General features: G+C 41.2%; 1 protein-coding gene and 1 long non-coding RNA gene across 2 annotated transcripts in view; one reads left to right on the top strand and one right to left on the bottom strand.

The window, feature by feature from the left end:
• LOC138854974 (uncharacterized) overlaps positions 1-16,252 on the bottom strand; it is a 131,009-nt gene that overhangs the window by 100,329 nt on the left and 14,428 nt on the right. The gene's annotated exons all lie outside the window — the stretch shown is intronic.
• LOC128703715 (angiopoietin-4-like) overlaps positions 1-16,252 on the top strand; it is a 55,707-nt gene that overhangs the window by 34,646 nt on the left and 4,809 nt on the right. Inside the window, exons 5-8 of the mRNA XM_070101330.1 lie at positions 1,026-1,072; positions 12,058-12,174; positions 13,247-13,376; positions 15,271-15,380. Of these exons, the coding sequence (XP_069957431.1) occupies positions 1,026-1,072; positions 12,058-12,174; positions 13,247-13,376; positions 15,271-15,380 (404 nt within the window). The remainder of the gene's footprint in view (positions 1-1,025; positions 1,073-12,057; positions 12,175-13,246; positions 13,377-15,270; positions 15,381-16,252) is intronic.

Genomic DNA, 16,252 nt, shown 5'->3' with positions numbered 1-16,252 from the left:
ATCATCATACCACAACAATCTATGTCAACATGGACAATGTCTGTAGGTTATTATCACGATATTAACTCGACCTTTATTAACTAATTTTAATTAACCTCCTCGTCATTCGTAACACCGTCTTTAATGGCTACAGCTGAGTCATCTCATATTAATCTTCTCTACCTTTCCTTCCAACTTAAGTGACAATCTCATGTCAACTCCCAGTCATAATCACCTCTAAATTTTGTAAAATACTTTAAATTTAATGAGGATGGAAAAGAAATTGCTTAATAAAGTTTTAAATAATTAAAAATCTCCTAAATAACTTATTTATAGTAAATACCTTCGGCCACTTTATAAGTAGGTTAGATGCATTCGTCAATATTTGTAGTTTAAATTCAATTGTGAAATCACGCATCTACATTTATAATATAAATGGATTTACAATTATTTAGTTAACAATGAAGCTTTACATCAGGGTATTTTTCATGTTCCCTCTTTACTAAAAATCTCTCTACTGCCTTGGAAAATCTGTCCAGGAGATGATCTATGCTGAAACTTTTTAAAGATTGTTTAAGTCAGTTCGGTGGAGCATCCAATTTCTAACTTGCCTGTCTATGTCATTTGCCAGAGAATGACTATCTTCAACAGCTTGTTTAAGTCATCTAGAACATAACTATATTCCCACTAACTTGCCAAAGGCACTTATTTAATTCGCAAACACCTGGCAAGATGAGGCAATGTGTCTTCATATTAATGATGCTGCAGCTAACAAGTCGCAGAAAGTGACTCCACTCAGTCGCTGAAATGGCAGAATCAGCAATATTCATACATATCGGCGTCCAGGCATACGAGCGATTTCTTGATTCAAGTTACTGGCATTTTTCCTCGTAATTAGGAAACAGATGATACATCATTCACCAGTTCGTGAACTAAATGACCCACATAGGTTTATCGTCTTAAATAAGTGTAGTAATAATAATAATATTAATAATAATAATTATAAATGTCATTTTGTGTGGGTGTAACAGTGTTGTTATCTACAGAAACGGTGGTCAGGTGTCTGTCTGGTGTGACATGACGGCTGATGGAGGTAAGTTATTCCCTAATTGTTTCGATCTGCTCTTTTGTTTTTCTTCAGTTGAATTTGCAGGTTAAGAACTTTTTTTTTTATATTTTATTTAAAACAATACAATACATTAAATAAATAAAAGAACATAGTATCAGTTCTTACCCAGAATTATAAATTACATTGTCAAAATACACATACATTTCGGAGCTTGTTTCTTGGGTGGCTCGGAGCTTATTTCTTGGGTGGCATTGAAAATTGGGTTGGGCAAATGTTTTGTTAGTGGGATGAATTGTAAAGGACTTGCCTAGTATGGGCCAACAGGCCTCCTGCAGTGTTCCTCCTTTCTTATGTTATGTTCTTATGTTCTTATAAACATTTAACTTTGTGCTGACACAAACTGTCCCTCATCCCCTATACATTTTTTTTTTTTTTTTTTTTTTTTTTTTTTATATTTATTTAAAATACAGTATATATTATACGTGTAAGCAAACATGTTACGAAATCAATCAACATGTAACAAAATTAAAGTACAACATACGTATACACAATCAAAAAAGAAACTTCGCACAGGCGTACCAACAACATATCCAGAGAATCTACTTCAGCACACTTAAACATCTTATGCCAAGTTTTATATACAAAACAATTCTTAAAGGTAAAAACCTCACCACATACCATTAAAACCTATACATCCACCCCCCACCAAAGGTACATTTATAAAGTCGTACATTTGTGCTCTGGAAGTGAAAGGTACCCCCCCCCCCATCAAATACCTACAAAACATTGACATACTATAAGAGCGTAGGATACTACTTACTCTAAGTAACAATTATGAAAACTTTGCCTAACATACAAGGATAATATTCTCTATATCTCAACACGGGTGCAATCCACCCAAGACTTCTTCATACACTATATACCCTATAGCAGTATTAATACATAATATACACCGCTACTTGAACTCATATGCACACCTGATCCAACAAAGTCATCTAAAATTGTGTATTTACACAAAATCAATATACATTTTTATATTACCTTACATATACTCTTATATGTGACTTTAAACAATAAAATAGCAAAGGGAAAACAACAGCGTGTACTTAAAATATTTAACACTACCCTACACATACAGTGTCACACGACATGTACTATATAATCTTAACCAGGCCGCTGAAACATTATATGTTAGGCCTTATGTACCAAAATACAATCTCGCATAATATAAAACTGTACCACGTTACTCATTACAGCTATGTAAACTTAGAACCTTCTGATATACAGAAATTGTCTTACAGAATGCATCCAACAAGAAGGAAAACCCCGGACTTTGTATCACAGCATATTCGATACAGTCATATGGCATACCTTAGTAACACCATTTAGTATGTGCTTTCTATAACATCTTTGAAGACACTCTCACAATAACGAACAGTCATTCTCACACACATAAAAACTTTAAGATTCTACCTTTTCTTTCACCTTGTATACACACAATGATGTAGTGCTCCAATACATTACGTACATATACCATCCAAAATCTTCACAACATAAAGGGAACACATGTGTAAAAACACCACCCACACCACACTCACTACTCAGGATAAGCATAAATGTATCAGTGCAAATCCAGTCACACACTTTAAAAGCCATCCACACATCTCCGCTCAAGAAACTAGCCCGTCGCTACCCATTTACACTTAAATCCCGTAAATCCTTTAACTTAAAACTCCGGTATCCCTCAGTAAACACTGTCTCCCACCTTCCCCCATAAAGATCCCTATTGCGACACTTAGTTCTATAAATGGTGGCCGCTAACACCTTTATTCTTTCATCCACACCCACCTCCCTCACACCCACCTCCCTCACACCCACCTCCCTCACACCCACCTCCCTCATAGCCCAAGATGTATAAATAAAATCAGTAACCACATACGCAACCGCATTCACCACCATCTGACTCATCCCACCTATATCTAAACTTAACACCCTTAACACCTGTAACCCTTCCCCACCCACTAACCTAACTACCCTACCTAACCATACCCTCACAGCTTCTAGACAATTACAAAAATACACCGCATGAAAAATAGTCTCGGAACATTCACACGCTTTGCACTCCCCACCCTCCCTTAGTCTCCTATTAAATAACACAACACCAGACGGCAAGATTCCATGTAGAAACCTAAACATTACCTCCCTTACACCTGGTTTAATACGCAATTGCCGTAAACATTTCCAGATATTCCCCCACGCATACATGGGGTATGCCCCCTCAACTGCCGCCACCACAGACCCGTCCCCCACCCTCTCTAGAATCCTCAATTTAAGGCGCTTCGGATCCCTCACCGTCATTAAAACCCTCAACATGGCCTCACCAATCATTAAATCCTTACCCCCCACCATCGTTGCATATCCATACGCAGTTTTTCTAGCCCCCCTTTCCTCGCCCCCACCTCCCCCAAATACCCGCGTTTTAGATACACACTCATCATACGCTTTTCTAAATGTATAAGCCCCAGCCCCCCGTGGCTAACGGGAAGCGTCACCACCCCTCTACTTAGCCAGTCACAACCCGATCCCCATATAAATCGGAAAATCCCATGTTGCAACCGTTGCACCTCTCGCCGCCTCAGTGGGTATATTGCCACCACGTGCCATATCTTACTATACAACAGCACGTTCGTCACAATGACCCTCTGATGCAACGTTAGCTGCGCCGTCCTCAAACCACCCAATCTTTTCAATACCCCATCCACGGTGCACATCGAATTTACCTCTTGTGCGACCCTATCATTCTTAGCGTACACTATCCCACAAATCAATAGCTGATCCACCACACTCCACCCGCGCCCTACAGTCCCACCTCTATTTACGTTATTGCCTAGGTCCATATACTTAGACTTTGCCACATTAATGTCCATCCCAGTAGCCTCTCCAAACACATCTACCACCTTTCCTACCTTGTGTAAATCCTTCTCATCCCTCACCAATACAGTTGTATCATCCACATAACCCACAATACCCGGCCAACCCTCTCGTTCATTACTAACCCCTCCACTTGCGATACTCCACCTAACTGCCCTATAAAAGGGATCCTGGAGGCACGCAAACAATATTTGCGATAGAGGGCAACCCTGTCGCAAACCCCTTCCCATCAGAATGTTAACACCTAGCCTTCCATTAACCTGTACTCTCATAGATGCTCCCTGATACAATGTTTTCGCCCAAGATATAATTTCCTTCCCGAATCCCTGCCAACGCATGAACCTCCATAACGCATCCCTCTCCACACTATCGTAAGCAGCTCGCCAATCCAATGCCAACACACCCCCACCCCCCAACTCCCCCCTCTTTTCTATAAAACTTCTAAGAACTCCATGCCCTTCATACATTGTCCTACCCGGTACCCCATATTGTCCTCTGTCAATTACGTTACCTATCACCTTTTTTATTCTATTCCCTAATATTCGTGCAAATAACTTATAATCGCCACACATAAGCGATATTGCTCGGTAATCCTCTACCGTAGTCTGTCCACCTTTCGGAACTAATACCACGACAGCAGTCCTTTGCTGCTCCCCCATTTCCCCATCATCCTTCATTACATTGAATAACCTAACTAAAAATCCTCTCAATACTTCCCAATTCCTAACATAAAAATTCTCACTTTCTGTGATCGGACCTTCTAATGTTACCCTATCCATACCATCAATCTCACATTGCACGAAACCTCCCATTTCCTTTAAAGCCTCATCTCGAATACCTCCGTTTTGTGCATATGACCTAAACCATGCATCTAGATAACCACTCATACCCTCTGTCGTCACTAATACCTGCCCCTCTCTATACCCTCCCATCCCCACATGAACAGTTAATCCCATCATCTCCGTCGCCACTCTTCTCTTACGCTGTCTCCTCAACACGCATGCCGAAGGCCTGTCACCCCATAACACCTCTTCCAGCCCACCCAAAACTCGCGCGCCATCAAATCTTTCATTTTGCAAATCCCTGATATGCTCCTTTAATCCCTCAATGTCGTCCACCGGATGACTAGCACTCCCACGCTCGTAGCAAGCTCTCAACTGTCCCTCAAGATAAGATTGGTACCCATACTTCAACCTGTTATATTCCCTCCCACTACGAATATAAAATTCCTTAATACGAGATTTCGCCACAGAGTCCCACCAACTAACCAATTCACTATTCCCAGGCGCCTCCGCCACCAACTCCTCCCACAATTGAACAAATGACTGTCGATACTCTTCTTGCTGCAACAACTTTACATTCAACTTCCAAAACCCCTTACACCTTCTTGGCAACCCCTCCCAACCTATATCCACCAAAACACCCCTGTGATCAGAAAATACTACGTCCATTACCCTCACACTATGTATTACAACTGTCCTGGGAACGTATAATCGATCGAGCCTAGCCGCATACCCACGCTTAATAAATGTGTGCTCCACCTCACCTCCCTCAACATCTGTCAATCCTATCCCGGATAACAATTCTCCCAATATCCTCAAACAATGCCCTGCCCACCTCGGTTCAACAGCCTTATTCCTTATCACACAGTTCCAGTCACCTCCTATCACAGCAACCCCCGGCAATCCACGCAAATAATATACCAGAACGTCCCTTACGAATTTATTCTTTATCCTCACATCTCCCTCTCCTGGGCCATACACACACACCAACGTCATCTGTACCTGACCCCATAACCCATCCACACGAATCACCCTCCCCTCTCCCCCCTCACTATGCCTGACAATCAACGGGCTAGTTTCTTTCACCAAAATGGCCACACCTCCTTTCAATCTGACTGCATGCTCAACATACACATTATATCCATCCACCTTCAACTCATAACCTGGTCTATAATTGTGTTCCTGCAAGAACACAACGTCAACGTCATGACGCACCAAATATTCCTTAAACCACTCACACTTTCTCTGAGACCTCAAGCCATTGATGTTCAATGTCAGACACTTAAAACCGACAATGGGGGTTTCCCTCTTGACACTACCGATTTATCACCTGATCGTTTCATTGCACCCTTTTCCCTCCCTCCCCCCTTTCTGTCCACCCTTACCCAACCCCTGCCCCTGGGCGTCACTTGAACCTCTCCGCATGGCTTTCGCCCATGTTTTCTTCCCAGGTCTTCGTGCGGGCGTAAGCACGTCGTCGGAATCCGAAAGCACTGCTGCGTGCTTTCGCGTCGTACCCTCGACCTGCATCAAGTCATCCAGCTCAGTGCCATGATGAACCTCCACCTCTACAGTTCTCACCAACTGTGCATCCTTACGACACACTTCAGTCCGGGTTGGCGTCACCACGCCCTCCTCAACTGCAGACCCATGATCCAGGTCTGTACCAACATCCGGACAAGGACTCTCATTACCCAAAATGTTCTCAAACGTCGACACTATCGTAGTTTCCGCGTCGCTACCATTCGCTTCCGCGATGACCTCATCAAGAACTTGTACAACGTCCAGGGAAGTGATGTCGTCCTCCCGCGTAGCCCCTGCCATCTCCTTTTCTTCGGCCCTCTCAACCTCCTCACTCCATGTCAAACTCTGCTGAGGCAGAGTCGAAAACAGTTGATCTTGATCCTCTCTCCTTTCCTCCACATCTCGTCGTTGCTGCTGGTCCCTATCACCACGTCTTCTTTCACATTGCGCAGCCAGGTGATCATACGACCCGCACAAACGGCAAGTGCTTCGCTGCCCAGCGTATGTTACAAAAACCTGAGTCCTGAAATCTTCCATCACCACGTACGATGGAATTGGATGTCTGAGCGTCATCTTGACAGAGAATGCACCCTCAGGTATCCCCATATACTGGCCAGCTGACCACCTTCCTGCAGTGATCGTATGTAATGTGCCGTATTTACACATAATGAACCGGATGTCAGATGCATCCGCCTCGAACGGCACATTCCTGATCTTAACCCATGTGTAATAGCTGGACACATCATGCAGCCACACCGTCACAGCATGATTAACTGGTATGGCCACCTCTTGAAACTTATTCACAACTGCCTCATACACAGTCGCCGAACTAAATTTTGCAAAAATCCTCTTCGTACCGTTCAATGCAAGTCCACAAATCTCCTCTTTGGCTATTCCGTAGGTATCTCTGATGATCGCAGGCAAAAGTAACTCCATTGATGGCCCCGTTACAGCTCCACTGGTTAATACAATGCAGACTGTATTTACCCTGCGCCGGCGAGCCTGCGCCATGTTGGTGAAAATAATACTGCCACCAGACAACTCCAGGGGGCAGCAGCAGCACACGTCCTCTCCACTCAAGGGTTGAGAGACGAATGTTACACAATTTAAAAGAGAAATACGTCTGTCATTAATTATACAGTTTACATATACCAAATAGACATACGCGAATGCACAGAAAATGTCACTAAGTTTATTATAAAACAAGTATAAAACCCTACAAAATTAATTAGAAGATAAGTATTCAAAAGAATATATAAATCTGAATAAACAGAGGCCTATAGGCCTTATTTGATCAGATTTATTTACTACTGCCAGCATTGTTACTGCATAATGTTACTACTGCCAACATTATGTCACTGCATAATATTACTACTGCCAGCATTATGTCACTGCATAATGTTACTACTGCCAGCATTATGTTACTGCATAATGTTACTACTGCCAGCATTATGTTACTGCATAATGTTACTACTGCCAACATTATGTTACTGCATAATGTTACTACTGCCAACATTATGTTACTGCATAATGTTACTACTGCCAACATTATGTTACTGCATAATGTTACTACTGCCAACATTATGTTACTGCATAATGTTACTACTGCCAACATTATGTTACTGCATAATGTTACTACTGCCAACATTATGTTACTGCATAATGTTACTACTGCCAGCATTATGTTATTGCATAATGTTACTACTGCCAGCATTATGTTACTGCATAATGGTACCACTGCCAACATTATGTTACTGCATAATGTTACTACTGGAAATAAATGGTATAAAATACCGACACAATGGAAATATAAACACATATGCAGTATAATGTGATCTTTTATTGACTACGTTTCGCCCACACAGTGGGCTTTTTCAAGTCACACACAGAACTACCTGGGGTGGAAGGAACGCGAGTATTTATAGTCAGGTTCAGAATGCTGAGGTCAGGTGGAGAATGCTGCATCTGATGATGTACCGAGTGGGGTTATAGAGCCTAAAATCTTGGGTAGCTTGGAAAGGAGATTGAATAAGTTTGTGAGCAGACCCCCCACAGTGTTCTCATGTGGGATAGCGATGAAGAAGTTTCTTGGCAAGTGGTTCAGCTATGTTGTAGAAGCCACTATCCTGGATGAAGTTGTCGGATATAGAAATAAGTGATGATTCCAGGATTCTTCGGTATTGAGTGCTGTCTTCTGTGGCGATAAGTCTTGAGTTTCTGTAGTTTATCAAGTGGTTGTGTGAATTACGGTGTTGTACGCAGGCATTCCTTGTGTCGTCAGACCTGCTTGCGTATTGGTGTTCTGAAATACGTGTTTGGAGGTCCATTGATGTTTCGCCTACGTATAACTTGTTGCAGTCGTTACAAGGGATTATTTTCTAAACTCCACTATCCTTGTCACTTCATCAGAGACTGCAGACGACGGGCATTAAACATCTTCAACACACCCAGAGAAGACACTGCCGAGAAGAGATACATAGTCCTCCCAACCAACTCCATTGCCAAACACGTTTCCAACATCTTTTCCAATACCTCATTTCAAGTATCTACCTCCACAACCACGACCATCAAGGACATTACCAGTGATAGACAGGACAAGCTTCCACCCTCTGCAGGGGTATACATAATCCCTTGTAACGACTGCAACAAGTTATACGTGGGCGAAACATCAAGGGACCTCCAAACACGTATTTCAGAACACCAATACGCAAGCAGGTCTGACGACACAAGGAATGCCTGCGTACAACACCGTAATTCACACAACCACTTGATAAACTACAGAAACTCAAGACTTATCGCCACAGAAGACAACACTCAATACCGAAGAATCCTGGAATCATCACTTATTTCTATATCCGACAACTTCAACCAGAATAGTGGCTTCTATAACATAGCTGAACCACTTGCCAAGAAACTTCTTCATCGCTATCCCACAAGAGAACACTGTGGGGGGTCTGCTCACAAACTTATTCAATCTCCTTTCCAAGCTACCCAAGTTTTTAGACTCTATAACCCCACTTGGTACATCATCAGATGCAGCATTCTCCACCTGACCTCAGCATTCTGAACCTGGCTATAAATACTCGCGTTCCTTCCACCCCAGGTAGTTCTGAGTGTGACTTGAAAAAGCCCACTGTGTGGGCGAAACGTAGTCAATAAAAGATCACATTATACTGCATATGTGTTTATATTTCCATAATGTTACTACTGCCAGCATTATGTTACTGCATAATGTTACTACTGCCAACATTATGTTACTGCATAATGTTACTACTGCCAACATTATGTTACTGCATAATGTTACTACTGCCAACATTATGTTACTGCATAATGTTACTACTGCCAACATTATGTTACTGCATAATGTTACTACTGCCAACATTATGTTACTGCATAATGTTACTACTGCCAACATTATGTTACTGCATAATGTTACTACTGCCAACATTATGATACTGCATAATGTTACTACTGCCAGCATTATGTTACTGCATAATGTTACTACTGCCAGCATTATGTTACTGCATAATGTTACTACTGCCAGCATTATGTTACTGCATAATGTTACTACTGCCAGCATTATGTTACTGCATAATGTTACTACTGCCAACATTATGATACTGCATAATATTACTACTGCCAGCATTATGTTACTGCATAATGTTACTACTGCCAGCATTATGTTACTGCATTATGTTACTACTGCCAACATTATGATACTGCATAATGTTACTACTGCCAGCCTTATGTTACTGCATGCTACTACTGCCAGCATTATGTTACTGCATAATGTTACTACTGCCAGCATTATGTTACTGTATAATGTTACTACTGCCAACATTATGTTACTGCATAATGTTACTACTGCCAACATGTTACTGCATAATGCTACTACTGCCAACATTGTTACTGCATAATGTTACTACTGCCAGCATTATGTTACTGCATAATGTTACTACTGCCAGCATTATGTTACTGCATAATGTTACTACTGCCAGCATTATGTTACTGCATAATGTTACTACTGCCAGCATTATGTTACTGCATAATGTTACTACTGCCAGCATTATGTTACTGCATAATGTTACTACTGCCAGCATTATGTTACTGCATAATGTTACTACTGCCAGCATTATGTTACTGCATAATGTTACTACTGCCAGCATTATGTCACTGCATAATGTTACTACTGCCAGCATTATGTTACTGCATAATGTTACTTCTGCCAGCATTATGTTACTGCATAATGTTACTACTGCCAGCATTATGTACTGCATAATGTTACTACTGCCAGCATTATGTTGCTGCATAATATTACTACTGCCAGCATTATGTCACTGCATAATGTTACTACTGCCAACATTATGCTACTGCATAATGTTACTACTGCCAACATTGTTACTGCATAATGTTACTACTGCCAACATTATGTTACTGCATAATGTTACTACTGCCAACATTATGTTACTGCATAATGTTACTACTGCCAACATTGTTACTGCATAATGTTACTACTGCCAACATTATGTTACTGCATAATGATACTACTGCCAACATTATGTTACTGCATAATGTTACTACTGCCAACATTGTTACTGCATAATGATACTACTGCCAACATTATGTTACTGCATAATGTTACTACTGCCAACATTGTTACTGCATAATATTACTACTGCCAACCTTATGTTACTGCATAATGTTAGCAGTAATAACATAAAGACAGCAATAATATAATGAGTGTAGCAATCATTTTAAGTGAACAGGAATGGTGTAATTTGGGAAGCATCACCTTGTGCGTGTATCCCAGGGGCTACAACTCTTCCGCCATTTTCTTCATAACCAGAGGGTCAACATCTCTAGATTTTACATTTCACGTTGAAGAACCTTATTAAACACCCTACACATTCTGTGATCCCACATCGACACTATCCACGTGTGAACCTGCCACATCTGGAACTGATACCCATATGCTAATGCTTCTACACTCACTACGTTTTGATGCAATGGATTTTCCTGTTTCAGTGGAAAATTGAAGATGCCATACCTTTTCTTATACCGGGTACTTCGTGCCAGCCATCTTTCATTGAAGAGGCGTCGCTCTTACTAGTGAAATTTGCAAGTTCCTAGAACGCTTGGTTAAGAAGGGTACAGTACAGTATTAGGAAATTCAAAATTCTCTCTCTCCCCTCATCAGTCTGGTTTTTTTTAAGAGCCAGTCCACCTTCGATCCCTGAATCCGCTTGGATGCCCATGCTCGCCATGTCACCACTATTAATCTATTATTGCTTGTTACACTATCTACCAAAGGTATACTATCACTCCACAGGATGCGACCCACAACAGTAGACTAACACCCAGGTACCTACATACACTTAGGTGAACAGGGACAGCAGGTGTAAGGAAACATACCCAGCGTTTCCACCCCTGGAGGGAATTGCACCACAGACCTTCAGTCTGTGAGCCGAGTGAGTTACCAGCCGAGCCACGGGACAATTGCACTGGTAACAGTAATTGTTGTAAATATTTTAATAGTAACAATAGTAGTAGTAATAACAATAGTTTTAGTAGCACTATCACCTATGTTAGTGCATTGTAAATCATTATTATCAAATGTTAATAAAAAATATGAGAAACACAATTAATGGATATTTTTTAATAATAATAAGTACTAATTAATGATTTATAATGGGTATTTATTACTAATATAAATAGAATTAATAGCAATGGGTAACGATCGTACCTAATTTCATATAACTATTTGTTTTTCAGGGGGCTGGACGGTGTTTGTCAAGAGAGACAAAGCAGCAGTTCCCTGGGAAGACTTCGCAAAGGACTGGTCAGACTACAAGGCCGGCTTCGGTAACGTCTCTGCAGAATATTGGTTAGGTAAGAGAAAATTGCGTTAAACTGACGCAGTTCAGTACGAAGACAGGAATAATAAGGGTAACGTCGACAGTGTGGACTACATTCCTACGTGTGAATTATGAAATTTTCTGTGGGATTCACTACGCTCAGGACGAAGATAGTAAGCAATATTTCCACGAGGATTAAGAATGTATTCTAAGTAACTTCATGAACGAGGAGAGTGGGTTCTATCACTGGCTGAATATTACCACCTGGATAGAACAGTGAGTCATTTATCACATGTACGGGAAGAGTAAACTATACTACCAGCTGGACAAAGGAAACAGCCCTCTGAAGGTAATTCTCTATCAGAGGAAAACTTGTCAGCGGAAACATCACAGAGAAAGACAATGGGGAATCTTCATTGTTGTGAAGTTTGGCCCTCCAGTAGCTTCTTCAGACCAATACAGAGAAGAACAGTTGAAGTTGAGGAGTTTGAGGTAACCAAACTCTGTAATGGCCTAGAGAAGCCACTGACTGGCGTTAAGTTTCTACAGTAAAGGTTCCCAAATATTGTACAAGTGTCTCATTCCTCAGCTTGTCGGTTTTCTAGACCATTTACTACATCGCAGAGGAAACTCCGGCGTGACTCCCTCTGTTAGGTTATTATTATTATAATCATAGGGGAGCGCTAAACCCATAGGATTATACAGCGCATGTGGGGGGGTGGAAGACATTCAGGTTCAATTCAGGGAACTGGAGCACAGATTCAATTCCCTAGATCAAGAGCCCCTCACCAGCGTCAAGGAACCTCCCTTGAGGGGTCATTTAGAATCAAGCTTCCACTACACTTTATAATAAATGACTGGCACGGGTTTAAAGCTTCACCTGAATAATAATAATTCTAATATATTTTGAAACCTTAGTGGTGTTTATCCACCTATGAAGGTTCAATAACACTTACGTAGGCAATAAACTTTAGATCTAATACACCATTGTTCATCCTTAAGGACATCCTTAAAGTCAAATTGCAGCTATTATCAAAGACTGATATTAGTTAACGTGGGCATGTACTGCGGAAGCAGAGAATGATTTCTATTGCATGTATGGACAGGACTGGAGACGTTGCATCAGCTGACACAGAACTCGCCCCAAGCCCTGCGACTCACCGCTACTGACGACCTACAGAATGAACACCGTTGGGCACACTATTCCACATTCAGTGTCGGCAGCGAGAATACACAGTGAGTAATCTTTAGCTTTTTCCCTCCTCTACAGGAAATCCAGGTCACATACCCATATTAATTGTAATTAACTCTGAGAATATAGATAAAGTGTACTTCTTGAAGACAGTGGAATCTTGAAATGGTTCTTGTGAGTATCGAGTGATGCAGTTAACGCAAGTCTTCTTAACAGCGATTACAACTCAACACGTCCTAATTTCACTATAATTATAGTATACTTATCTACTTGATGAAGCATTCGTCTGCGTCTTTACTCCATTTTTGCTTGAAACATTTACTCGCTTGATCATAGCTACATTGTTAATTCCACATTGCATCTCGTCCCGCACTGCAACCCGTTTCACAGTGTTCAATCCCTCAGTGAATATTTTTGCTGTAGTTGTTCTCAGGTGGTCACTCACGGAAAGTAGCTGAATGTTCCTAGAACTTTTAATTGCGTTTTTGGTATATATTTTAGTTAACCTATGTCTAAGCATAGTGGTGGAGCGTTAAATCTCAGCAGAGACACCCATGGTCGAATACTGGGCAAGTCTCCTTACACCTGCTGCCTTGATCTTAATAATATAAAAGGAACTAATGCTATCCGTATATTCTTCGAAGTGAACCTGATTATACCACTGGTTTACAGCCAAAATATTTCATTAATAAAAACTAGTCATTCTTTACCAATTTTAGGTCAATGAATACTGAAATGGTTAAAATTGCAAATTGGGTCTATTTATAAAGATCAGGACTCAGGCCTATTGCTGTTATCTTTGACTTGGGAATGGAGGAGTGTACATATATTGTACAGAGGGAAGGCTCGATCTCCATCCACAATCCATAAAATTTCATTTATTTCTCATTGATAACTCCTTTTTTTTCCTTTTTTTTTTTTTTTTTTTTTTTGAACGTGAGGGTGGTGCTTAGATTTGGGCACTTCATTTAAGGTAGCTAATGAGAGAAAAAAGACGATTCACTCAGAATTCAGATATTACACTAGCCTACTAAGTGGATTACATAATTTCATTCATGGAAGTGATACGATGACTCACGAAATCGTATTGACACGTTTGCAAACAAACTATACCACGGACGGGGATAGAACCCGCGATACAATGCACAAGAGTCGAACTTTTTAGTGTCTGCTTTCGACAGACTTTTTTTTCAACCAAATTTAGACAAAGATGGCTCGTTATTGTGAGAACACTTTGCATATTTTTTTTAACGTTTGTGGAGAACTGACTATTGCACTGCAAAAATGTGTGTGCATTGCAAAAGTGTGGCTGTAAGATTGGAGATCAGGCCAAGATCTGAGCCCACACATATGCTGCAATATTAGTTCAATAAACCTTCGCCAGTGGTTGAATGGGAAAAGGGAATCTATACCTTTTGCAGTGCCAGTTGTATTTAGAAGCTAACGGATTATGCAAGAGATTGTTACTTCTTCATGGTGCCTCCAGCCAGGATATGTATTTGCACGGAAAATAGTGGATTTTATATTCTAACATACCCTCTGCTATGCGCCCGGTCCCCCACGGCGAAGAGCTACATATTCCTGACATGACTCACGAAATCGTAATGACACGATTGCAAACAAACCATAACACGGGCGGGAGTTGAACCCGCGGTCAGAGTGTCTCAAAACTCCAGACCGTCGCGTTAGCCACTGGACCAGTGGCTAACGCGACGGTCTGGAGTTTTGAGACTCTCACCGCGGGTTTAATTAACTCCCGCCCGTGGTATGGTATATTCCTGACCACCAAATTCTTTCCACCTTGCGTCGGAGAACGAATAGGATGAAGGAACCTTCTTCTAATACTAAGACTTGACTTCTAACATCAATAATTTTAACCGAGAAAACCACACATAAATTAACCATGGCTCTCCTCCCTCTCCACTTTCCTTCTATCAGGTACCAGCTGCAAGTAGAAGGGTACCAGGATGCCAGTACCATTGGGGATAATATGGCAAGCTCTCCTGGAAGCAAGTTCTCCACGCGAGACAAAGACAATGATAACTCAGGTGAGTCTGTCTTCACTGTTGATTCCACGATCTCCAATGAAAGAGGAAAAAATGTGAGTCTTAACTTATCCGAAAGTTGGGATACTTGCTAGTGGTGAGTCAGAACAAAAGCAACTAGCTCCACGACAGTCGTATACCTTCTGGGTTGTCTTTTGACTTGCTGCTTTCAATCTATTGACAAAGGAGGGACAAGAGTCTTGCTTGCTTGCTTGCTTGCTTGCTTGCTCTCTCTCTCTCTCTCTCTCTCTCTCTCTCTCTCTAATGTGGGGCTCCATCCTGTTGCTGCATTCCTACGCTAGAACTGACTTATAGCTTGTAAAAAACTCAAAATATCCTTTATTATAATTTCAGAAGCCAGTTTTGAGATTAACTATAAATAACAATTATTACCAATAAATTAACTATAAATTTACAAAGTCACACTGTGTGACTTTGTAAATGGTCCAAGTCAGACCGAAACGTCGTAAGTTCCTCACTCCTATATGCGGGTTATTTGCGTATGACTAATATAGCATCATAGCATATGCTGCTGATGTAATGCTGTTTATCAGCACCTTTGGTGACAAGTTGCGCGTGTTGATCATACTTAGATGTTTCTCAGTGAGCCATATTTGTAGTTTCTCAGTTCTGAAGCTATGTTCGGTGCTCATCCCCTTCTCTCTCTCCATTGTTCACGACCTTGTTTGACCACTCCGGGTTTGTCCAAGTCTTCTTGCAGGTTGTGTCATCATTTTCTGTTTTTACTCTTTGTATTAGTTTTACGTAAAGGGGATTACTAACAGACTCCTGACTGTCTTCAAGAAGGAGCTGGACAGGCACCTAAAGTCAGCACCTGACCAACCGGGCTGTGGTTCGCACGTCAGTTTGCGTGC

This window comes from Cherax quadricarinatus, chromosome 76, assembly GCF_038502225.1.
Source record: "Cherax quadricarinatus isolate ZL_2023a chromosome 76, ASM3850222v1, whole genome shotgun sequence".
Taxonomy (NCBI): domain Eukaryota; kingdom Metazoa; phylum Arthropoda; class Malacostraca; order Decapoda; family Parastacidae; genus Cherax; species Cherax quadricarinatus.
Note: the sequence above shows the minus strand (reverse complement) of the source record. Positions and strands in the feature narration are given on the sequence as shown.